At 32.8% G+C, this 26398-nt stretch overlaps 1 protein-coding gene across 6 annotated transcripts in view; it reads left to right on the top strand.

Annotated features, from left to right (window-relative positions):
* LOC138694542 (protein abrupt-like) overlaps positions 1–26398 on the top strand; it is an 81345-nt gene that overhangs the window by 18759 nt on the left and 36188 nt on the right. For 2 of the 6 annotated variants that reach the window (XM_069818379.1, XM_069818378.1), the window contains exon 5: positions 22597–22833. The exons of 3 other annotated variants lie outside the window; for them this stretch is intronic. In XM_069818379.1, the coding sequence (XP_069674480.1) occupies positions 22597–22829 (233 nt within the window). In that variant the 3' untranslated portion in view covers positions 22830–22833. Of the gene's footprint in view, positions 1–11138; positions 13202–22596; positions 22834–26398 lie in introns of those variants that run through there. One more of the 6 variants, XM_069818376.1, reaches the window with a different exon arrangement.

Below are 26398 nucleotides of genomic sequence, written 5' to 3'. Positions count from 1 at the left end.
TTATCATGTTTTAAATATTGAAAATGTTATAAAGTGAATTTATACCAAGAGAAATAGATTTAGCTTCAAAGAAGTGTGGTACTCTGAAAAATTAAGGATAAATTTAGTTTCAAAGAACACTTTGGAGCATGAACATTGTTTCAGCCAGAGAAATTTGAAGATTTTGATAACATTTTCCCAGGAGAATCTCTTAAGAGAACCATTAGAACAAATCCTTTGTAAATGAAAAGAATATTTGAAGCACTGAACTTTTCCATTAGTTATAGTAGGCTTACAGGCATTTCAGATTCCTTATATTTAATGGAATTTATAAGGGACAACAATTTATGCTCTTTTTCAGCAAGTGTGTCAAATTACTGGAAATTTTACCTACATTACCCATGATTTGGAGTCTGAAAAGTGTTGTTCTACACTTAAAAGGGTGTAAATCGAAATATTCCTCCATTCTTGCAGTTTTATCGATTGAACACAATTTTATCATGCACATTAGTGATTTTAATCAGCAAATTATTAAGAAGTTTGCAGGGAATGTGGAGGGAATAGCCAATTTTTTCTATAAATGGCTAAGTTATTACTGGCACATTTTTATAAGGAATTATAATTTTATTCAGTTATTCACTTATTCTAAGATTGGCTTAAATTATTCATATCTAGTTATTATTTTTATTAAATTGTTTTTACTACTGAGCTTTGACTACTGTGTTCTGCCACTATCAGATCCATCCCATATGGTACATCACTGGCTAGGCTGGATTTATGTACAGTAGAATTACTCATATCTGGTAACTGTGAGACAAAGCCAGTGCCAGATAACTGATTTTTCCGGCTAATTGGAAAATACGTTTATAGGTTATGTAAAGACATACTGTATTGCATAAACATTATTTTCCATGTTAAAAATTTAGTAATTTTCATATAAATATTTAAAAATAAAGTTTTGAAGTATGTACAATGTTTATTTTTAGTACTGAATACGGTACTGTATATTCAGCAGTAATACATAATAGCGTAAAAAATACTAAAAGTTTTCGTAACCTTATGACAATTTTAAATGGTTGCCATGTGACATGAAAGCAATGTAGCCAACGTCGCAACTATGAAGATGATGAAGTAGCACTCATTGATTTGAACCTCTTTAACATATCTCTAATGTCTGCTTGTTTATATATACTATCTATCACTCGAAACTTTTACGTGCTGTAGGAACAGAGAATTTAACACTTTCCTATTTAGACTCATTCAACATCCCTTTGAAATGGGCAAGTTCAAGTGGTAAATTTAAAGATATCGTCTTCTGCACATTATTTGCAAGGCCCAAGTGACATTCCGATGCTGCCCGATCTACTCCAGAGACATAACAGGGTTTTCTGTCTGTTTTCATGCGTGAACATTGTAAAGAGTAAACATAATATGCGGCATGTGTGATCCACGTAAACCACTCACATCTTTGTCTGACTCTTCCCTTTCGCATGAATGACTTTTTTTTTACCTAGCCAAAAGTGTCGTTGTTTTGGTATTGCTGGTAATTTGGGTGCTGGACACAAGGGATTTTACTGTAGTTGATTGATTTTTAAGAAGTGAACTACAATATTTTTCAGCCACAAGCTACAATTGGATATAAACGTTTTAAATGAAAATGTATCATTTAGTACCACAATCAGTGCTTAGCTTATATTCATCAGAAACTAATCAAGTGTAAACAGTTTAGTGAAAGTTTTAATTACTACATTAGAAGAATTTTATGTACTCCCGAGTTACTTATTCTTGTTACTTTAAGAATCTGACAATAGAGTCACATGTTGTTGTTGTTTTCTAATGCCAGGCGTTTGACAATAAAGTCATTTGACCTCTTGCACTCCAATATTTTTCAAAGATATTATCATGACCAGCCACTGAAGCACAGATTTTGAGGTGTTCCGAATCCATTTCTTGGTTTGAGTTGCACAATGGACAGTTAGGGGACTGATATAGACTCACATGTATATCCTTACGAAAATAGCGGAAATTCGTCAGAGAACATGTTTTTGGTTGAAATATTGGAATATGTTTTTACAATTATTGCTTTATTTTCTTTATGTAGTGGTATAATGAAAGTAAAAAAAAAAAATGAAGTCGGACACATGTTTATGTGCACTTGTTTTTGATATGTTGTCGTATAATCCACAGCTTAGTACCCTGTTACGAGATGTTGTAGAAAATAGTGTAGACTTAGATTTAATTTCGTGTGTAGCAATAAGTTTGTTATAAATTATAAAGCAGAGATTTATGTTCTTTTGCTTTGAATTTATCTGCGATTATAGACATCATTAATCATGAGTATAGATGAATGGATATGATGCTCTCATTATGTTTTTAGAACTCTGGTCATTATATGAATGCTTACATAAAATAGCAAACATAAAGCTTTTTGATACTAAGTACATCAACAAAATCTAAGTTCGGTTACATTCATATGGTTATTTTGCCATCTTGTATTTGAAAAAGGATTGTATTTTAACTGAAAACTTTTGAGTTGTGGGTAATATTACGAAATTTGGTGCATCTCTTCTGGCTGTTCTTATGAATTCTTAGCCTCCCCTCCAACACTTTCAAAATGATGAACTCTTTGATTTCACTGTAGTAATATGACAGACTATAATTAAACGTCAAAAATTTAGTGAACAATTGAAAGTTTTAATTTGGGGTTACATGCATGGAAAATTTATGTGTCAGAATAAAGGAATCTAATACCAATATATTATGTAATAGATTGTAGAAACATACATGAATTGTATAACATGAGAGTAAGTTGAAAACTAGATTGAGAAATTTTATTATAGGATTTACACACTGCAATATTGTTATCCTGAAATCTTGTGTGATGATTATTGATCACATGAAAGAAAAAAAAAACCTTTGGCAGACACTTTATACAATATTGGAATGCAAATATATTGAAATATCATCTTGTACATACTGCAGTCTAGTTTAACCTGTGCTTGTAGCCCATGTGTAGTAGTGGTTGCAGAGTGGGTAGCCAAGAAGATCAGCTTGTGTATTGTGTGCATGAATGTAGTAGCTATCTGAACTTGGGATTGTGTAAAACATTCCGTTAGATTTATTATTGAGTAGCATTTCTACACTTATATCAAATTGAAGGTTTCAGGTGTGTGCCTGTAAAAAAGCATACTGGTATATATTCTCGACAACAACATTACTTGTTCTTATCGTATGTATATCACCTGTAGCACAGAAACAGTAGAAATGTTGTTGAAGTGAATTAAACATTGAGACCATCAGTCAAGTGAAGTGTGTTTGAACACAATTGCAAGCTATATGATTATTGAGTTTCAGTAGTTGATATTACAGATATTGTCTCTTGTACGAATCTCTGAAGGATATTGAATTATGTGGCAAAACGACATATGGCCAATATATTCATTAATGCTATGTCTGGAATCAGACAGAAGCTGCGTAAACTGAATACACAACAATACAGATTAAGAGTCGAATTCATAGTCGTCACTTATAAAATGAGAAAACACTTAAGTAATGAGCATTTCCTTAGAACTTATTTTAGATCGTATTGCAGAGAACTATTCTTTTATATGCACTGGGCATTCCCTTGACATCAAAAGAAATATGGCAACATGATTAGACGTGAGCCCTTTCGTATATTCAATTGTTTTCCAGCACCTTCAAATTGTTATATCGGCATTATTATTGTACACAAATACAGGAGTAAATATTATAGAGCTAAAAATTATACAAGATGCCCAGAAAGCATTTTACAGAAGAAGAAAAAAGTGAGCTAAGAGAACTAGTTATGAAATGTGGAGATATTGTCGAAAGTAAAAAATCTGATAATTGTTCTCTCCAAAAGAAGAAATTGACATAGGACAAAATTGCAGTTGAATTTAATACAAACTCCGGAAATATTCCTGTAAGTAAATCATTTTAATTTATTTTTCAGTTATTTTTATTGTAAACAAAGTGGAAGTTGTATAATTACGAAAATTTTAACAGCTTATTCCTTGGGTAGAATAGCCTACAAGCGAAAATGCAAATAACACTTCGTTGGGACCTGGATACTTTTCGAACACTTGCTTATAATCATTTCCAATTCATAAATCCCACTGAAGTGAACACTTATTCAAAGACTGTAGCTTGTCAACTTACTCAAGTGTTTCCTCATATACATTGTAATCAGCTGATTCAGTATACAGTGGATGATTATGATTTTGATGAATTTATTGGATCCTATAATGAAAATGAAAATGTGTTCTGGAGAAACAAAAGATATATCATGTATGGAAAACCCTTTAGAGATATACAATGACCAACAATTTAAGAGGAGATACCGTTTTGACAAGAACACTGTTGTGAATATTCTGGTGTTTCTCATTGAAATTCACAATACAACCATGAGGCTTACCGATTTTATGCTACAGCATCATTTCAGATAGGTTCGAGTGGTACTTTTTCGAAAAGTATTCATGGTCCAGGAAAGTGTTATTTGCATTTTCGTTTGTATTCTACCCAAGAAATAACCTGTTAAAATTTTCGTAATTATACAACTTCCACTTTGTTTACAATAAAAATAACTGAAAAATAATTTAAAATGATTTACTTACAGGAATATTTCCGGAGTTTGCATTAAACTCAACTGCAATTTTGTCCCATGTCAATTTCTTCTTTTGGAGAGAACAATTGAGGAGCGTTTTTGCAAAAGTCGATAGATGCAGAAATCAAGATTTTACAGAAATTACACTACGTAACAGGATCTATCGAGTTTTGAAAAAACCTGGAAGGTTTGGTAGTCTCTACATACGGTATGAATCAAGTTTTAGTAAATCTGATTTCAGAGATCGATTCCGGAGGTAGAAAACATACGATATCCATATGTAACTCTCGAAAATTTCTGCATCTATCGACTTTTGCAAAAATGCTCCTCAATTATCAGATTTTTTTTACTTTCGACAATATCTCTATATTTCATAACTAGTTCTCTTAGCTCACTTTTTACTTCTTCTGTAAAATGCTTTCTCGACATTTTGTTTAATTTTTAGGTCTATAATATTTATTTCTGTATTTGTGTACAATAATAATGCCGATATAACAATTTGAAGGTGCTGGAAAACAATTGAATGTACGAAAGCATTCACGTCTAGCCATGTTGCCATATTTCTTTCTATGTCAAGGAAATGCTCAGTGCATATGAAAGAGTAGCGTCTCTGCAATGCATTCTGAAACGCTTATTACTTAAGATGCAGTATAGTGCCCTCTGTCATTGACTGGGTTATTTTAAAAACCACGTTCATTTTTGTCACCCTTGAAAAGTTCATTGCTTTCAGCATGATTTAAAACTCGGACCTCAGGGCAGATTTGTTAATCACTCAACTGTCAAGTACAGCGCATTTATTTTATCCAGAAGAAGTGACGATATCGTAGTTATATTATAATTCTTACAAGACACATGTATTGTAATGTTTATAAAGCTGCACTAGCTGTGATACACAGTATAATTGAGAACTGTTAGTGTTTTTGTGTAACATTTTACTCTTTCTTTGTACCAAGTAAGGAGAAAGTGTTAGGCTTACAATGCTGTAAAAAATTATTTTCAACTTCTGACCGAAAATACTCATCTCCAGCTTTCTCTATACTGAAAATGTAGTTAGTTTTCATTATGTTATATTAGCTTATATATCCTGCCTTTTCTTCTAAACTGCTCGTTAGTTCAGTGAGGAAATATACAACTTAAACATTACAGTTTTTATTCGAGAAATGATAACTGTCAATTTTAATTTTGTAGCCGAAAATGAGATAAAATGATGAAGTAGAGGCTCCAGTAATTTTCTTCTTTCCCATTTCCTTTGCATAAGAAATACTGTTCAATGAAACAGTATAAACTGTATGTTGCAAAATACGCTTATTTCAGAACAACAAGAACTACAAGTATGCCATATAAAAACTGTTTTCTTTAAACATTTTAGGTCGTTAAACTTTCATAAATTACTGGAGACAAATTAAGTTATTTTAGAAGATAGGCCGATAGTGGCATAGGTGTTAGAGGATGTCATTAAACGGTTTCATTCAATGCCAGTTCCAGGCAACAGAGATATTTACCGATAATTGTGACTGTAGTTCATTTGAGTGTGTCTACTACCTATGTTTTTATAGTTTGCTAAGTGCAAATTTTTGTAAAATTATTGTTATTTAAGATATCGCATGTATTTATAATTAAAATAGCAATATGTGCTTCTATTTTTCAGTGTTCCAGGGACTAATATCAAACAATACAATATAAAAATTATCTGCATTAGAATACAGTCTAGTCTTAATAGCTTGTGAATTAGGATTTTAGAAAGCCTTCTGTATTCATATGTCATACATACATTATCTAATGCCTATCCATTTCACTTTATGTGATTCGAGTTTATGTCATACTTTGAAGATCCATTCTTTAAGGACTCATATTTTGGGTTGTTTTCATAGACGGAACTACATTTTCGTTTACTTCCCCATTCTTCAGTTCAAAGTCTTCGAACTTTTGAGTATACATTTCACAAGAAATCATTCTTATTGTCGTTATCAAACCTAAGCAATGGTTTTAGTTTATAGAATCATGCATTTATTAACCTAGAATGTTTACGATTTTGAGACAGACAATATTCTCGTCGATTAATAACATCAATTTATTTAAAAATTTTATGAAAAGTATCTCTCCTTTGTATTATATTTGTTTTTCTTATGGTCAATTTTGTATTTTAATATTTGTATTCCCACACTGTTTTATTTGATACCTGAGGTCTCAGATTTGGAACTACCTTCATTTTATTCAGTTTAATGTTTTTGTTCACTTTCGTGTACAATGTTAATGTTTGAGTGAATTGAATTTCTCCTTTATAAATACATTATTCAGTTAAGTGAAGATGGAAGGACACGAATGATACAACCAGCTTGACAGGCTGACTATTGTAGAAAATAAGACTGAATTACTGGTACACAATTTGAACGAGACGCATACTGTAACATTTGCGATGAATTTGTGTCTTACAGGCCATATAGTGCATATTTTGAATTGTGTTTCCTAATAAAATGTGGGCACATATGGGAACCATTAACCCAGTGTCTGTCATTACAAAATTGACTGATGTCAGGGCAAGCATTGACTATGCGGGCAGTGTGGACAGGGCAGTGAGCATTCTGTCAGTGAATCAGCAGTGCGCTTGAACTTCAAACTTTCACTACGGATTGCAAACAAATTGCATCCATATAGTGACGGACAATTTATCAAAGAGTGTTTAATTATAACAGCTGCAGAACTCTTTCCAAGCCAAGTCATGAATGTGAGGCAGTAAGTTTATCTCCAAGTACACTGCTAGAAATTACAGACTTACAGTGTGATAGTGAACTGAAGGTGAAATATAAAAGTAAGAAAATGTTGTGTGATTTTTATTCACACAAGTCAGATTTCCCAAACTTCATGTATATTGTAAATGTTCGACTCAACATACATATGCAAACAGTGTTTTCTTTAATGAAAATAAGTCAATTTCATCACAGATGTAATTCATCTACAAAGTTTCCCCAGTTCATGCACTGCACAAAACATGATAGTATATATTATTGGGCAGTTAGTACGCAAAAGAAGGGGCAAAATAAAAAAATCCCGTAAAAATAGTAGCTATTTTGCTCTTTAGCACAGCAGCCATCTAGAATATCTAGATAGTGCATTACATAACAAGTAGCTGATTTGTACTGACACATAGTCTGTAAGCTCACTTTCAATCACATAAAGAGAGAAGGAATTCTTCATCTTTAGCACAGAATATAAAACTAATCATTCAACCATAGAACCACAAATGGAGTGTTTCCTTAGATATGACGTTTATCATCTCAAAATTAGAGAGAATTGTTAATAATAATAATAATAATAATAATAATAATAATAATAATAATAATAAATAGAGACATAATCATCTGCTCCTTATGTATGGTTACATCATTTTCAGATTTTCAGCTATTAAATAGGGACATTTCAGAGTTAGTATTCAGTTATGTGATTAATGAATGTAGCCTATTATGTATGTGGAACAAAACGTAGAGGTTTTAGAAAATTTTAATGTTTTTATTATGTAGTTATATAAAAAATTTATCTAGATTTATACTTTCTGTACAGACCCCTCCTCTCTTTCTCATTGTCTGTTTTCTTCCTATCTCCTTCCCTCACTTTCTGCTCTTCTTATGCACGCGCGTGCACACACACACACACACACACACACACACACATTATATTGTATTTCAGTTCTTGCTTAAGAACTTATACACAAAATAGCAGTGCTATGTTGAAAATAACAGAAAATGTTACTCAGAATATTTTACATAGACACTGAAAGAAAGTACTTTGAACTTATTTTTCTGCAGATGGTGGTGGTAATAATTTAATGAAGTCACAGTGCTATCTGTTTTCCATAATAATAATTTAGTCATATTACGAAAATTAGTATAGACATCATGCCATTATTAAATAGTTCAGTGCTTTGATTAATTCTTTTGAATTTGATTTTATTTCATGATATCTAAACTAAGGTAAGAAAATAAAACACCAGACTTATTCAGGATAGGATGCTAAATATTTTTATAATTAATGATCAAATTATGAATAATTTTGGAGAAATGAAATAATAACAAAATGGTAATCACGAGGATGTTGATAAATTCTAATGTGATTATCAGCATTGTAACTGCTACAACACATTAAGAGGAACAGTGGTGACTGCTAAGAGCAATCTTTTACAGGTGAGTGCAGTAATTGCAGGCACAGTCTTTCTAGGCAATCATTATAGTTGAGAACAGATGTAAGCCATACCAATTAGTTACTTTGTAATAAGTAGGCCTACTCACTTTAAAGAAGACAGAGATAATATTGGCCTCCATTTCTAGGTATTTTTGGAATTAAAAGAAACAGTTTCATCTTGGTCAAAAAACGTCTTGAGTAGTTTCTTGTCAAATCATGAAACTGACTGCTTGCGTGAATTAATGCTGTAATTTCATCAATCGAAACACAACAGTTTTAATTTTCATGTCTGATTGGTTTTAACACCTTGTTTCCCCAAATATTTCGCAATTCAGTGAACTGTAAAATTACTTAGTTGCAATTGAAGCAAACAATTTGTCTATATGCCTCATATGCACATAGGGAAGTACATTATATTAGAGGAAGGTAAGAGGAATTTGGTGATATATACATGCTGATGAATAACGACAGAACATATGAATACAAGCACATTGGTACTGACTCCATGAAGATTTTTTAATTGTCACTCTTCAGAATTTAGTGACAACTTTTCATATTGAAAAATAGAATTGGTTTCTCAAAAGGAAACAAATCATATGTCTGTATGTATGTTTGTATGTGTGTTTGTGTCCCTCAGTGTTGTCTACATGCATGAATTGATTTTGTTCAGATTTGGAACACATGTAATACGATTCAAGGACACCCAAATGCCTACTGTTCTATTTTGACATAGTTTAAAGTTGTAATTCTTTCATTAACTAAAATTGTATATATTTTTATATGGACATACTATAAGGGTTCCCATAACAATTAAAAAAAAAAAAAAAACCCGAGATATTTCCAAATTCTTACTTAAAAATTCTGGGACATTTTATGAATAAACGGGATATGTTAACAATTTAGGAAACTGAAAATAAATCATTGCATGTCTTTCATTTTGAAGAAAACACTACTGGTGTAAAAATACACATTAGCATAAATTCTTCTTTAGAAAATAAGTCACATACATACTTAGAAACAATGCACCTTTAAAAAATACTGCCAACAGAAAAGTGGAGAAAAAAAGAGCATCACCATAAGTATTTCCAACATTGCAACAGAAATTAGTCAATGATGTTTCATGGATTGGCTACCGGAAGTGCTAGCTAACATATTTATATATAAAAAGGAATAACATCTGTAATCCACAATTCTCTTTCAGGAAGGGCACTTAAAAAACAGGATAGTGGAATAATTTTGGGACACCAGGACATTTTATAAAATAAAACTGGACTATCCCGGGATAAATTGGACGAATGGAAACCCTAATGTAATGCCACAATAGAGAAAAAATAAATATAAAAAACTGATTGCTTTATTATCAGGGAAAAAGTGTTTGTTGATGAGATGAACATACTATTATTTTTGTCCAAATGTTGAACTTAGTTCTTTCAATTAACATATGCATAAACAAATATGTTTACATACTTAATTTCAAATTTATTAATGCTGAACCTCTCATTTATTTTTGTAACCGCAATAGTTGGAATTTATACTTTTTATCTTATTATTCTTAATAAAAGATCATAGGCTGTGAATGTTATAATTATGAATTCATGTATATTTTTTTAGATACCATTTTGATATTTCTTATGTGTCATTGTTATTTTAATTTATACAGTATACAAATTTGGTGTAACTTTCTTTGTGATTCCTCTCAGTCCAATTGAATACATTTATTTTTTCAAAATTTCTATTGCTCCGAAATATTGCATTGTTATTTGTTACATTTTTATGCAGCAATACTTGTAATCAGTGCTGAAGAATAGAAGCATCACTGTTAATCTTATGGTTATTTCCTCTGACATAGAGCAAGCCTTCAAGCTACGAAACTCTTTATGTTGAACACTAATAAGGAGAAATGTAAATGTAATTAACACTATTTAGTCCTGATCAGAACTTTCACATGCTAAATTTGCAGGCAGTTATATAAAATTCTTAAATACCGAATTTAGAAGAATTTTGGTCAATTATTATTTTAATTATGACCACAAGATACAATAACACACTCTAGGAATTATTGCGAAAATGCTCAAAATGTATGTAGGAGGGGTAAAAATATTACCTACTTTAACTGAACTCCCGAAATACATATTTTTGTTTGTCACTGCTGTTTTCTCTGTATCTGGTAGACTGTTTTCATTTACATATTTTACTTCGTATAGAAATCAAGTAATACTTAGCCATTTCTCGTGTACAGTTCAGATTCATCCTGAAAGCACTTGACATTTACAGGCTTATAAAATTTTCTTTCACTTGATTAAAAGGATATGAGCGAGACTAAAAAACTAGAGCAAGTGTTTGTGTCTGGCTGTTGCAGATGTGGGTAGGGCTTCTCCCCGCCGCCACCGGGGCCTGTGGCGCTGCATGCAGCCCCGAATTTGTCCCGTCTGTTTCAAGACATTCAGTACCTCCTTCAACCTAAAGCAGCACATTCAAAATGTACACTTGCCAAGTCAGGGAATCCAGTGCCCCTTGTGTAGGAAGTGTTTCAAGAACAAGCGCTACCTGCGCAAGCACCTGGTCACATTTCATGGAGCACCCCTGAAGCGTGTACGCACGCAGGATGGCCATATTGTTCATGTGCCAGAAAATCGTTTCTAGATTGGGGAGGATGGGAGAGTATCACCTGTTTCTAAATATAAAGGTAAAGTTCCCCTCCTACATGCTCCTGCTGCAGTCACTTACTTCGTAGACTCAGTGGCTAGAATCTAGTACCATTAATATTTGGGGGTCCAGATATAGCCTTCCCACGAATAAATAATATAAGATTCTGACTGTTACCACCTTCATTAACCTTATTACTAGCCAATCCTTTGAATAAAATCCAGCCAAAAATGGTATGCCACACAAAGCCCTCCACTTTTAACAAAGAATCTCCACAAGTCAATTCACAGATAGATGAGAGGATCCCAGACAATACTTAAATTTATAGCAACAGAAATCTCTTTTTCCTCAGCCCAAAATCAAAATGGCACAATCCCCAGTCAAGAGCAAGAGATTCTAGTACTCTATCTAGTAATATGGCAAAACCGTTCCGCAGAGCATTATAGCAAGCACAGTGAATTAAATATTCAATTCAAGTCTGAGGTTCAAACTCTTGGCTTGTGTTGATACACAGTCATACCTTAGTTTTTTTGCGTAATTGCGTGTTTGAATGAGTGAAAAGACAAAATGGCTATAAAAGACGACATTAAGCTTTATCAAAATTGTGTGTTATAATTGAAGTTTTATGAACATTTTATGTTTAGGGTATTTCATAAAGATTGTAAAAACCTTTGTGGAGTTGTGGGGCAGGTCATTTGGAGCCATTTGAGATAGGAAATGCATGTCCAGCAAAGCCTTCTTTCAGAGCTACATCATTGCAAAAGTGCTAACCCCTGGAGATAGGCAAGTTGCTTGAAATTAAAGGGCCTTTTGGTGCTAAATAACTGTGTCCAAAAACCTTAGTGGGGTTGTAGAGCATGACATTTGTAGCTATTTGAAGTAGGAAATGCATGTCCACCGAAGAATGTCAGTATACTCCTGCCACATTTATCATTTCATGTTGTTCGGATGCATTTACTGTGCACTGTCAACAAACAGACCACAACTCAGGCTAAGTTTGGTATTAGCACAGTGTAATTGTGACAACAGAGGAGAGTGGTATGGTTGTAAAATGTGGGTCTGAAAACAAGTGTAAGGATAGCTCTGAACATTTATTGTGTTTAAAATATTGTGCATTGTATGTTTGTGAAATAAAACCAGCATTTTCAATTTGAAAACCATTTGAAGGATCTTAGTTAGTAATAAACGAAATGTAAACAACTTACTGTTGTGCTCTTTTCTTTTCTTGTCATCATTCCACTACTTATTGGCCTGAAGGAGGAATGAGCAATTATGAATGATGATGTGTTCATTGTGCACTGTCAACACAGACTGCAACCCAGTTTAAGAGATGACGTGGACATGTTGCCTGTACTGTTGACACACATCTACATCAACCCAAATGTGCCTAATCTTCGCCTATTATATTGCGTTTGCATATTGTTTCCTATATGGACATAGCAACTTGCCTAGCTGCAGGGGTTAGCACTTTTAGTAACATAGCTCTGGAACGAGGCTTCAGCAGACATGCATTCCCTATCTCAAATGGCTCCAAATACCCTACCCTACCATCCTACAAAATTTTTTTACAATCTTTTTGAAATACATAATTGAAGTGACTACAATATTATGCGCGGGGGAAGAGAGAGAGAGTGTGTGTGCGCGCACGCGTGCGAGTGTGTCTGTATGTATGTGTATTTTTTTTACGTCTTCATAATACCGCACATTTGTATTGTTATTATAAAGTGATCAATAACTCTTCATCAGCTGCAATTTACTATTTTGATAGCTCACTACCATCTAATAAAGCCACAGTCATTATCTTACTATTCTTATTTAAACTTCTCCTTGTCTGTTGCAGGAAAATTGTTTCTCAATTAAGAAGTAAAATAGTAACAAGTTTTATCTTAACTAAAGTATGAAAAATTACAAAGTAATAATAATAATAATAATAATAATAATAATAGTAAATAGTCTATTCTTAGGGGTTTGAAATTCAGTTAATGAGAAAACTAATTTGTCAAGATTTTTTCATTTACACGTGTATTGATACTTTGTGATTTACTCCACACTTTTTTGAGCATTGTCAGTAAATCCTATGAGATTGAAGTTGTATTTGAAAATAATTGTATCTATAGTTCAGTGCATCATCTTTTGAGTCACTGGTGTAGCTCAGGCATTAGCATGTTTGCCTGCTGATTTGAGACTGTGTTCAGGCATAGATTCGATTCCCACTTGGGCTGGTTAGCTGATTGAGTTTTTTAAGACTTTCTGAACTGTAAGGTGAATTTCATATAATTAGTAGCTAATTCTTGACCTCATCTCGCTATTATCAATTCCATCGACATTAAGTAATCTGATAATTGATGCAGTGCTATTAAATAACTGGCTAAAATATCTTTTGAGTACCAATATGTACCTGAAATTGAAATGTCCTTATACAGAAGTTTTAATGGATTTTGAGGTTTATGCAAATTAATTGGCATAAATTAATATTAAGTCAGTGGTGGCTCGCAACCTCAAAAGTTGGTGAAGCTCTTTTATTAAGGGACATGATGTACGACTTGCCTATTTTTTGTAGATCAAGTTGATTCTTCTGTCTCTACAGAAGGAGAATTTTCACTGATGTCGTCATGAAATGGTTACTTCTCAATCAGATCATGTAGCAAGTCCTTGTGAATGGAGATGCACGCCAATGATGTTAATCTCTCTTGTGCCATTGAATTGCGAAGATTTGTCTTTATGCAGTTGAGTGCAAAAAAACTTCGCTCCACTGAAATGCTTGTTGATGGTAATGTCACAATAAGGGAAAAGAGCCTATAGGTTTCTTCAATACATCTTTGTTTTATCTTACAAGTTTTAGTGCTTGTATCAGGGGAAATGTTCTGGTACTCATGATCTGCATAGAGAAGCTCTAGATCTGTTTCCAAACGACTTACTTTGAACAAATTTGGGAAAGTCTTTTGTAGAGTGGCAAGAGCATTAGAAGGAAAAATATTTGAATACTGAAAAAATTATGAAGTATTGGCAAAAGAGCAAAACTGAAGCTGTTCAATGTCTTGATATCTAGTGTTAACTTGCATAAAAATGACCTCAAGTATTTCAAAAATAATTGTTTGTACTTCTGAAAAAGTTCACCTTCTGATAGCTTAACATATTTCCACCCTGAAAATTCACCCCTTTCTTTAGCCTTTTCAAAAGAACTGACAAAAACTTCATCTGTTTTCACAAAATCCATCCGAGTTCCATGCCGATTTTTTTATTCCAACTAACAAAGAGGGCCAACAGAACAATTTTTCCAAATAACTACTGCACAGCCACTGATATTCACTGAACGACATACTTTTAAAATGTTTGTTGTAAGATCTTGCACCTTTCCTTTTTAACTTTTTTGCCGATAAATTAATAACAAGTATTGGTTTCCCTGCTAACAATTTTTTTTTTATTTTAGTCGGTTATTTAACGACGCTCCATCAACTACGAGGTTATTTAGCATCGATGAGATTGGTGATAGCGAGATGGTATTTGGCGAGATGAGGCCAAGGATTCGCCACAGATTACCTGACATTCACCTTATAGTTGGGGAAAACCTCGGAAAAAAATCCAAGTGGGGATCTAACCCGTTCCCGAGCGCAACTTCAGACTGGCAGGCAAGCACCTTAACCGACTGAGCCACGCCGGTGGTTTCCCCGCTAACACTACATCTCTTTCATCATCTTCAGTCCATCGCGAAAATGGTATCTGTAACACGCTACACACTATATCGTTTATAGGATACATTCCTCGTTGTTAATAAAAATATTTGAGTCACCACTTTTAAAAATGATTATAAAACTATCATTAAAAATAAATAACTGCTTAGTTAACTTAATCTTCTAATATATCGTTTCAGCAACAAGACATAACACAGTCACTCTATTCACACATTGAAATTAACAGGTACAAAGAAGTGTGAACACTGTGAAAGACATGGAATTTTATCTCATTGTATTCGCATGCCGTTATTTTCCTTTCAAAAGAGCCAAGCCAGGTGGCTATAAGGTGTTTGCATCTACAAGAGAAATGTTTTGTCAGCGATTCAAGTACCCTCGCAGACAGGCTCCATAGAAATCTTACAAGGGTTCGTTGCCATGGTTACCCATAAACAAATCCGCAAATTGAGAAGCTCTACCTCTGAAAGAGGGATATAGCTGCAATTGTCACCCTTCTCCACTCTGCACCAACGAGTAGTGACAGTGGGACTAGTGTTATATAATGCAGAATACCTAAGTGCAGAACATATCACAACGCAGAACGTAAAAGACAAAAATGAAGTGAAATAAAATAAAATATTACAATACTTGTAAATAAGTGAAGTTGCGCTTAGTAAACAGGTGAAGCGCTGCTTCATGAGCTTAACCCGAAAAACCGCCCCTGTATTAAGTTATACTGAGTACCTTTGCTGTTGATAGCTTTTCAGTTCTCTTGTTCCATAACTCTCACACAATTAGTTTGACAGATTTTCACAGAAAGTGTTTTCATGAGAGCATTACATGTATTATTATGAAATAAGTGATATTTATGTTACAATCATTCTGAATACAGTAGAATCCCTCTTAACTACCATCAAAGGGACTAGGCTAGTTCCGGATACGAGATTTTGGTGGATAATTGAATAAATACCTATATATACAAAAAAAAAAAAATAGTATTTCATGGTGTCAAATGTTGAAATTGCAGCCATGTGGAGCTTATTTCTCTATCACGTTCTCATAACCGAATAAACATAAAAACTGTGTGGATTTTCTTTATTAGAACACATCACACAACACAAATAATAGTACATTAATTTTAGGTTCGAATATTCACTGAAAATGAAAATTCGTAGAACTTCCTAATGTGGCAACACTGACGGCTCGAACATAAAACTGTGTGGATTTTCTTTATTAAAACACATCGAACAACACAAATAATACACTAAATTTAGATTTGAATATTCACTAAAAACGAAAGTTTGTGCGAACTTCCTAATGTGGCAAAACTGATGGCCGAGACTGGCAATGTGGTAGATTTAAACATTTTTTTTTTTTTGGCCCAGCCAAAAGTGCCGTTGTTTTGGTATTGCTAGTTATTACAAGGGATTTTACTGTACTGTACTGACAGGTTTACATTACATTTCTCTTCTTCTTAATTCCTATCATGCCTCTGAGACACACAGGATCTCCACAAGAGAACGCCATTGGACACGGTTTACTGCCATCGCCTTTGCCTGGTCCATGATAGACCGACCTCAATCAATAATTATGTTACATTGACACTGTTTCAATTCAGACTGATGCTGACCAGTATTCTTGTTCTGTATTTATGATTTCTCATTCCTAGGAATTGAATACATCTGTATTTTCGCAGAAATATATAATATATTTTTGTCCCTTTTACTAGTGTAGTGTATGGTACAGTGTTTTCCTCAGCTAGAAAGAATTCAAATTTCATTGAACTCAAATTAAAGTGGAGGACAAGGATAGTGCTTGAAGGTTTTTCGTGATGCTCCTGCTTTCTTCTGTCATTATTCCTCGAATCCTGTACTACATCGTCATTACCTCATAATCAGAAACTAACAGTACTTTAAGAAACAAATAAATGATCATATAGATACGTTTGAACTTTTCTCTTTTCCCTGTTATTTAGCAGGTGAATGATTGCAAGATTTTTAATTTTTATATAAACATTGACAACTTTTGGGTAATTGGAATACTTTGCATGTTTGAAACAGACGTAACTAAGTGAAATGTCGTATTAAGGGATTAAAAAATAATAGATTTTTATTTACAGAACGTTAAATTTACATGTACACGCACTGAAATCCAAAAAAAAACATAATTGATTATGGAAAATGTATCAAAAAGAAGCCCTGGGTGACAGATGAAATACTCGTAGGTACCAAGGTTATTAAATGTGAGATGCCAAAAAGTCGAAACAAAGAAGCAATATGATGATTTTAGGTTGAATGATACTAGACCAGATTGTTAGGCCTATATCATATACAGAAGTGAAAGTGGCATAGAAATAATAATAATATGTGAAGTTGAGTATGTCATTAGAAGTGCTAAAAGTGATGAAGCAGTTGAACTTCTGAAACTGTTAAATGATAATGGGTTAAAGATCTTGATTAGACATTTTAATGCTGCCTATTGAACTAATACTATACCACAGGATTGGCTGAAGTCAACATTTACAGGATTGGACATGAATAACCAGCCCGCCCTCATCTCATTAAGATACGCACAGAGGTGTTTGGATGTTTGTGGAGGACATTCCCAGCATTTACTGTATTATGAAGGTTACAGACACCTCTTTGCTTTTATTAGACTATTCATTTTTACTTTCATTTTATGTTGCATTAATTACTTCAGGAGAAAGTTCAGATTCAGACCAAGTGAGATGAGATGGGCTGGTTATTTGTGCCTAACTCTGTATTTCCATTGCCAGAAATCAAATGAAAATTATTGTAATGATTATAGAATAGTTAGCTTGATGAGTCATGTATTAAAGATCTTTTTAAAATTATAAATAAGAGAATATACATATATGGTTGGTTTCTAATGTGAATTCGAATCTAGCAATGAAGCCATTATTGATCTTTAAAAATGACAATGGATTCAATGATTGCATTAAATGTCTATATTTGAATTAAGCATAAAAATATAATATGTACTTTCTTAAATACTGTAGTGTATTCTATTTGATATTCATGTATATGTATATGTTACCTTTAAAACCCGAAATCCATCAAAACCAGTTTCAACTAGTAAAAACTAGCTTAAGCAAATGTAGGTAGATAGCTAGTTGTCGTAGGTTTGGTTTGTTTAGGTTTTAGTTTGGTAGAAGCCTAAATAAACCAAAAACCTAAACAAACCAAACCTAACCTGTCATTGATTCTAGATCTTACGAAAACTCGCTTCTGTCTATCTGCAATTTGAAAACTAGTTTTTACAAGTTGAAACTGGTTTTGACAGATTTCGGGTTTTATCGCTAACATATACGTAACCCATATACCCAGTATTTCCATAACTATTGTGTGGAAAGTGTTGAGGCACATTAAATAGAGAATGAAGTGAGTTGGACCATGTGGAAAACCATGTGGCAAGAAGTTCATTTTACACTTCTGTTTCCATAGTACTAAGAGTGACATCACAGTAAACTTGTTATATCAAAACTTTACAATTTTTCTCTCTTCTACTTTGAATATAGATCTTTCACGTCAGAAATATAAGGAAGATTAGCAGATACACAAAATGTTGATTTCGAAGTGGGTTTGGTATTAGAAAGACTCTCTTTCTACGATGTTCATGTTCAAAGATTTGGGGACATAAACAAAAATGTTTGTGCATGTTTTAGAGATACACTAAAGCATTTGATAGAGTTAAACATTAAATCTAATAAATATTCTCAGAGAATGTCATGTTTATGAGTGGGATATTCGAGTTATTGCCAATCTTTATTGGAATCATACAGTATCTGTGAGACTTGAGAATGCTCTCTCTCCATAGACATGCGTGGTGTTACACAGTTCTCGATTTTGTCACGTCTTCTTTTCAAAATTAATCAAAGTATCTTTCGAGGAATCCTTGAACAAAGATGATTCGGTATGCAGATGATACAGTGATATTGGAAGATAATGTGAAGAACTTACAAAATATGGTGAATCTACTAATTTGTGTGAGCTAGAAGTTTGGGCTTAGCATTAATATAAAAAATACCAACTGTCTGTTCTAAACAAGTTATCTCTTCAGACTTCATTAACATTGTTTGCTAATTTATAGACATCATTGGGATTAGATAAAGCACTCCTCCTTCAATTGGTCATTATCGCTATTAAGGGGTCTGTTTCAATTTTGAGAAGTCATCTTTATGGACTTAACAATTAATGTGTTTTATTTAAGATTGAAGATTGTGATATATATAATTTCAAAATTGTAAACCTCATATTTTAGTTTGTAAACAAACATTTTACATTCACTAAATTTAATTGTTTTATAACACTTTGTCCTTCTGGCAACCCTTTAATAAGGAAAGTTTGTAGCAATAAACTATTTTATATAAGTCCAAAATTATAACTGTCTAGGGACCTGTGTAAATACTCGTTGGCTATTGACAAAACTTTTTGACCAGGATTGAACAAGCTAGCGCAGTATTGAAAAAAAGAAAGAAAAAGAACTTTTAATTTCATCAGATCTATCAGTGCATTTGCAAATGAGAATTGTTTGCTGCTATGTCTTTCCTGTACTGTTACTCGTAGGCCTATATGGCCTTGAATTGAGGGATGGACACTGAAATAGGAAACTGTAAAATGTATGGAAGTCTTTAAAACGTGAGTTTACCAGCATTTGAAGAACTGAGCCACTAATCATGAGGTATTGCACAAAATTAAAATGTGTCATGAAGTTTTTACAATCATGAGCCAAAAATTTATGTTATTCGTAACAGCAAATATAAACTGTTGCATTTCTACATGGACAAATATAGCAGTGGTAGATGCACCACATCCTGATTGTATAATATACGTGAATGGTTTGGTAAGCCATCTCTAGAAATCTTCCAGGCTTGTACTTAAAAAAAAAATATTACAGCCAATATGATCGCCAATCTTCAGAAAGAGACTTTATTGTGAGAAGAACAAAATTATGTATTTGTATGATAGCAATTCATAAAATCGCCAAATTTTGTAAATTGAATAACTGTCGAAATATTTGACTATTACAGCAGAGAGAAGTTTTTTCTTGATTTTTAGCATTTTAATTCGTAATATTAAGAACTTCCAAAAAAAAAAAAAAACTATTTTTTTTTTAATAATTCAGACGAAAAGTAAGGAATAGTTTAATATTTTAAAAGTAATAAAAGACTGACATCTAACACTGAATATTCATTAATAGAAAATGAAATTCATACTACCCAAGAAAAATTTCCGAAGTTTTGAGGGTTAAAGAGAGGGAGGACGATCAAAAAGAAAGGGAAGAAAAATTAACAACACAGTAGGAGAATATATGCTGTATTGATATTGTGAAGTTATAAATATGTCATAGTGCAGTAAGTTACTTGATGGGCTACTTCCAAACACAAACTAGAGTAATTGCAGTGTAAAATGTCCCAACATATTCTAAAATTAAATACACTGAATATAATTGCAATAACTTTCCAAGTTTTAAACTACTTCTCATCTTTTCACAACAACAGGCTATTGTCCCTGCCTGTTGATAGCATTGCATTTGTATCACATTATATGGAGATATAAAATACGAGAATGTTAATGTGTAATAGTTTGTGTTTGCTGCTTCCTTCAGTTCATCAATTTTTTGTTGAGGAAGAAAAATTACGAGTCTCCATCCATTCATCCATCACGTATCTAAATTGACTGCAACCCAAGTATCATAACTATATGGATAGATTTTTAATGTTCAGTATTTGTGAGTTGCGTTTCAATGTATTTTACACTAAATCCTAAACTGAGAATGGTTGTTTGAGGCAATGTATAGAAAACTGTTTTTATAAAAATTCGAATAAATGAGAGTTCAGTGAACTAGTCATACACCATCAACTATATTTCCTTCCCAATTTATATCTTATTAATGCAGTATACGCACAATGATATCGAAAGTGTTTGTTTATAACATGCTGTTAATTTAGAGAGACAAATGTTCTTGTAATGTAACATATATCAGGAACAGCAGAGTAAGAGCTGCAGCTGCACAGTAAATAAAGTCTAAAACATATATAAAGGGCCTACTGTAAAATCATTATTTCATATTTTCTGATGAAAGTGAGGGAAATCTCTTATTGCCAATGACGTTTCACTCTGAACTTTGTTTGGAAAATGCTGGTCTAGCTTGCATATTATTTATTACTAATTGTAAAATAAATCGTATATGGCTCGTGACGCATATTAAGTCATCATTATGTTAATGTTTGTTTCTCTGATGCATTACGAATGCTTTACAGAAATTATACTATTGTATTACGTAAATTTTCTTTTATTTCTTTTATTACGTGGTTATGCACATTGCAAGTATTTTTCAAGGAACACAAGAGAATTTGTTACCAATATATACTACCAACTTAAGAGGGTTACAATTGTATTATGGATAATCATGAAAAGATTCGGATTTACTTAAATTCCAGAATTTACCATCAATTGTGGCTTGGGTCAATTTCGAAGGCTTTCCTTTATACTGTTTCCAATACTTTAAATATGTATGAAAAATACAACAATTTGAAGGTTTGATCTACTTTCTTTGTCAGGTTAAGTGGATGGATTCTTACATTTTTGGACTGTAGCAGTTAGCTATGTCATTTGACTGGTCAGCTTATAAAATTTCAAAACCCACATAGAAATGACCATTAATGTTAAATTTGAGCAGTATCTGGCGAAGAAATCAAAGTCTTTTTATAGATGAAAGTAATTATAGACCGTAAGAAAAAAGTGGATAAGAATTTAAATGCAGAGTGCATATAAGATCGGAAATTGAATTTGAATTCAGAGCACAGTGTTTTGCTTCTGTTTATCCCTGCCTTCAGGTGGAATAAGATTTACTTAGTAATTTACATCAAACCATAGATTTCTAATTTCTCCGAATACCTATAGTAATTTACATCAAACCATAGATTTCTGATTTTTCCTAGTACCTATAGTAATTTACATCAAACCATAGATTTCTGATTTCTCCAAGTACCTATAGTAATCTATATCAAACCATAGATTTCTGATTTCTCCTAATACCTATAGTAATTTACATCAAACCATAGATTTCTGATTTCTCTTAGTACCTAACAGTGATTCCAGTTTTTACTCAATTTCAGAAATGTTATGAGACAGCTAATGTATTGAAATATTGAGGCATAGCAGGTCTTACAAGCAGGTATAACCCTCCTCACCTGATGACAAAGGTAGCTTCAACCCTCAAAACATTCTTTTCACATCAATGAAAATAGTTCAAAGGAAGCACCATCTAAATGCCAAGCCACCATTGTTCTTCCTTCTAAAATCATATTGGGTCATTTTATTGGGAGCTAGTAAGTGTGTGTACGGTTTAGCCAATATGGCCACAATTTCTATTGCCTAGTCGCTAATTGATCTACTTTTGTCGCAGTGTAATAGCCCTCTGGGCTCAAAGCCCTGTCCTGCAGCTGAACTGACTTGTCCTGGCTGTTGGTTGCAGGTGACTCGGGGCCCAGTAAAATGGCGGGGGGCGTGATCCCCCATGTGCCCCAATGTGGGACTTGCCCCCACTGCGGACAGAAATACTCGAACCAATCCGCGCTGAAATATCATGTGCGCCTTGTGCACTCAGACATGACAAACACCCTGTGCTGCCACCTGTGCCCGCGCTCCTTCGCCATGCGTGACGTTTACAAGACGCACATGTGGGAGAAACACAAGCAGAGGTGTTGAATCCGTAAGTTGAACTTGTGTCTGCACATTAACACTGCCACTGCTTGCTGTGACATCTGCTCAGTTCAAAATTACGGCCCTAATCTTTCACCCCATGCCCTGTCACACCTCTCTCCCCACTTCAATAGAAACCAACAACATTACAATAATTAAAATATTACTTCCATGTAATTTGATTGTCATTCTCACAAAATTTAAAATCTTCTTTAAAATAGTCCATATACTGCACCTGTCTTTTCCAAAACTTTATTGCTGCCCTGCATTAAGTAAGAATAAATTTTGTTGCATTATATTGAAATTGTAATCTGTGAAGTCAGTCTTTTTAGTCTGATGTGTAGGCTAAGTCTTAGAATCAACCTGCGTTTGTTAAATTCTAAAGAGATTTAGCCAGTATTATTCACAGTTAAATACCTATTTAAGAACTTCGATGACGTTATAGTTGCATCTAGCTTTAGCTTTATACCCATCACTAAAAGAACCCTTAGAATTGACCTATTTTCAACAATATTAGTCATATCTAAAAAAGTTTTTGAAAGTCAGAAATAACGAGTTAGAGGAAATTTCATGCTCAGAGACATAGTAACTAGGAGATATGGAAATGTATATTTTCGTTCAAATTTCAAATTCATTCTTTCATGACTATTGTACAACCATATTTATAATATGAAGAAATGAAAAGTTTAGAATGGAATATAAAATAAATATATAAAGCTTTCTATTTATTTCCTGTTAATGTACAGTAGTTGAAAGTGATCGGCTTCAAGAAGTTGCTTTCCTCCATATAAGAAGCCATACTGATGGTAGTAATATCAGCTGGCATGTTAAAATGCTTGCTTGAGCATTTTTCATACTTGACGTAGCTACCTCTTTGTCCTAATAGCGATCATATTTAAAACTATTACAGCAAAACAAACAAAATAAAAGCGAGAAAAACATATTTTTAGTTTAACTACACTCAAGTTCCATCAAATTGGAATTAATATGCATTTTGAAATTATTCCTTGTAATGTGGAACTAGACAGCTAAAGAATGAATTTTCTCCTGTTGAAATTTAAACTTCTTTAATTACACATTTTGTATTTAAAGTATTAATTTACAATTTACAGTTTGATGAACCTCGTAATACCTGTCGGTATTATTATATAAATCAAGTTAGCTAAACATTTTTAACGATTTTTTAAATAAATAACCCCTTCAAACATATCCTTTTGGTTTCATTTACCTACGATATATTTGTCATAGAGAGCCCTGTATGCCATTAAAATCATTCTAACCTATCTGATGATATTTCCCCCCCCCCCCTTTCTTAACTGTAAATGAGCACAAACGCTACTTAGGTGTAAATTTTTCTGGCATTTTGCATATTAGATTCCCTAACCGTTTCAAATGTATATCATTTTACCTTTTAGGTGTGTTTCCAAATTATATGTAATACGCTTTGTCAAATCTGGCAACCTTTTCATAAGGGAAGCTAAATTTAGTATATATAGCAGTGGAATTCATATACTGGTAACAATAACAGTGAAAAACAAAATAACTGGGCTTCGAGTCCCAAAGATGAAAATACGAACAAAACATTAAAATTGCTGGTGAATTATTTACTTAGGGATAGATTTCTTTGTCTTGAAAGTTGCATTTATGGCATTGTTTGGGTCAGCATTATATAGCACATTGTATGTGTCTGAATAAGTCAAGTATCTGTATGGGATAATTTTCTTAAAAGCAACTTCAATTTTTAAATATCTTTATTATTTTAGAAAAATTTGTTACAGACAGCTGTACATATAGACATTGTTGCAGAAATAAATCTGATTCCTTACACAAATGAAGGAAAACATTTGTTAATGTTGTCTTGTTAAAAGTATTCCAAAGTAGAGTCTGGCTGTTAACTCCTGAAAAGATAAACTTAGTATACATCAATTATGTGATTTTAAGTCACTTTATTGAATAATAAAATATTTTACTTCTTTATAGAAGTGAACTTTGTCCATTACTTAAAGAATTTTCTAAAAAGTGATGGCTACAATTCCAAAAAACAGTGTCTCAAAGGTTATATTGGAATGACCAAAGCAAAATGCAGTAAAACTCATCGAGCCATAGGAAACAACAACATGTCTCAAAGGTTGAATGTAGCTTCATTATTTTGATGGAATTTAATGTTTTTGGTTCACTGGATTTAATTGAATACTTGCAAGTGCTACATAGAAGTATATAATTTATGAGAGAGACTGATACATTTTCATGTAACTTTTTCACCAGTGATAGAGATCATCATAGAGGTGAGAGGAATCCAAAATTCCGTGTTTTCATGTTCAAAATATCCAATTCACCAGCAAATAGAAGTATATATTCGATGTTGGACTCATTCCTAATTTATTTATGTCCCCAAGGGATGGTAATTGTTAGACCTACTGCCAGTTAATAGATCTATGAACATATGTCATTGGCAGCAAAACTTTTTGTGAATTATAGGAAATGATTGGTGGCTGGGAAAATAGAAGTAGCCTTAGGAAATATTTCCCATCACCATCTTCATCCACCAAAAATTCCACATGCCACTTGTGATACAGTGCAGTTTTGCAGAACCGAATAATTTTTACATGAGACAAGTTACGCATACTTAGTTCTACAGAGGTGTGACGCCATGATGCTGTCGTGTTTGCCTGGCTTTAATCTTTGCTTGCCTGTTTGCTTTCTTGCTCATTCTTTTTAATATTCTTGGTCTGTTTCACTCTTGCACACAGTGTAATAAAAGTTCTAATTCTAATTTTTCAGTATCAACTCAAACATTACTAAAATATGCTGTTACTAAAATTGAAAAATTGGAGTTACAGGACTTTGCTAGAAACATCTTTACCTCAACTCATTTCAGAAAACTTGTATAATTTTTTTAACTACTTAACAGACATTATAGTGTAAATTGAATATTACTGTTGTATATTTGTAAAATAGTATTTTTGTTGAGTGAATTGTGCACATTTCATTAAGATCTACAACTATTATAAATAAAAGTTAAATTCCTTGAAAATTTTGTAAATTCTATAGGTAGTATGCCTGCAGAATGCATTATGTAAACTACTTTTATAAATAGAATACCTCAGTTGTCTGAAAATGTTTTGAATTGGTCTGGATTAATTTAAATGTGCTGTTTAACTAGCAAACTTCTTATTAATAACCATTATCTTTACTTCCACATTGTACAGATTACTGAAAAGGTATTGTGTTATAGAGTTGATTTTGAGTTTTTAACGAAAGCACACATTTCCACTCACAATTCTTTAAAAATTGTTTTTTACATGATTCTAGCCGTATGTCTGCTCATATACAGTTTTAAATTATAATTGCTTGTATTCAATATGTGCCTTACATAAGTATGTATGAGAAGAATGGACGTAAAACGTTTTAACTTTTATTTGAACTCATATGGTGTCCTAATCTTTGGCACACTCTCATAATTAACATATTGTAGTGTATCTAAAATATTAGTTATTCATTTATGTTATAGGATTGACCAAAGTCTACCATTTGGAATTGTTGACAATTATACAGATTGTTACAGAAATTCGTAA

Source organism: Periplaneta americana, chromosome 2 (assembly GCF_040183065.1).
Source record: "Periplaneta americana isolate PAMFEO1 chromosome 2, P.americana_PAMFEO1_priV1, whole genome shotgun sequence".
NCBI lineage: Eukaryota > Metazoa > Arthropoda > Insecta > Blattodea > Blattidae > Periplaneta > Periplaneta americana.
This window is presented reverse-complemented; position numbering and strand designations above follow the sequence as displayed.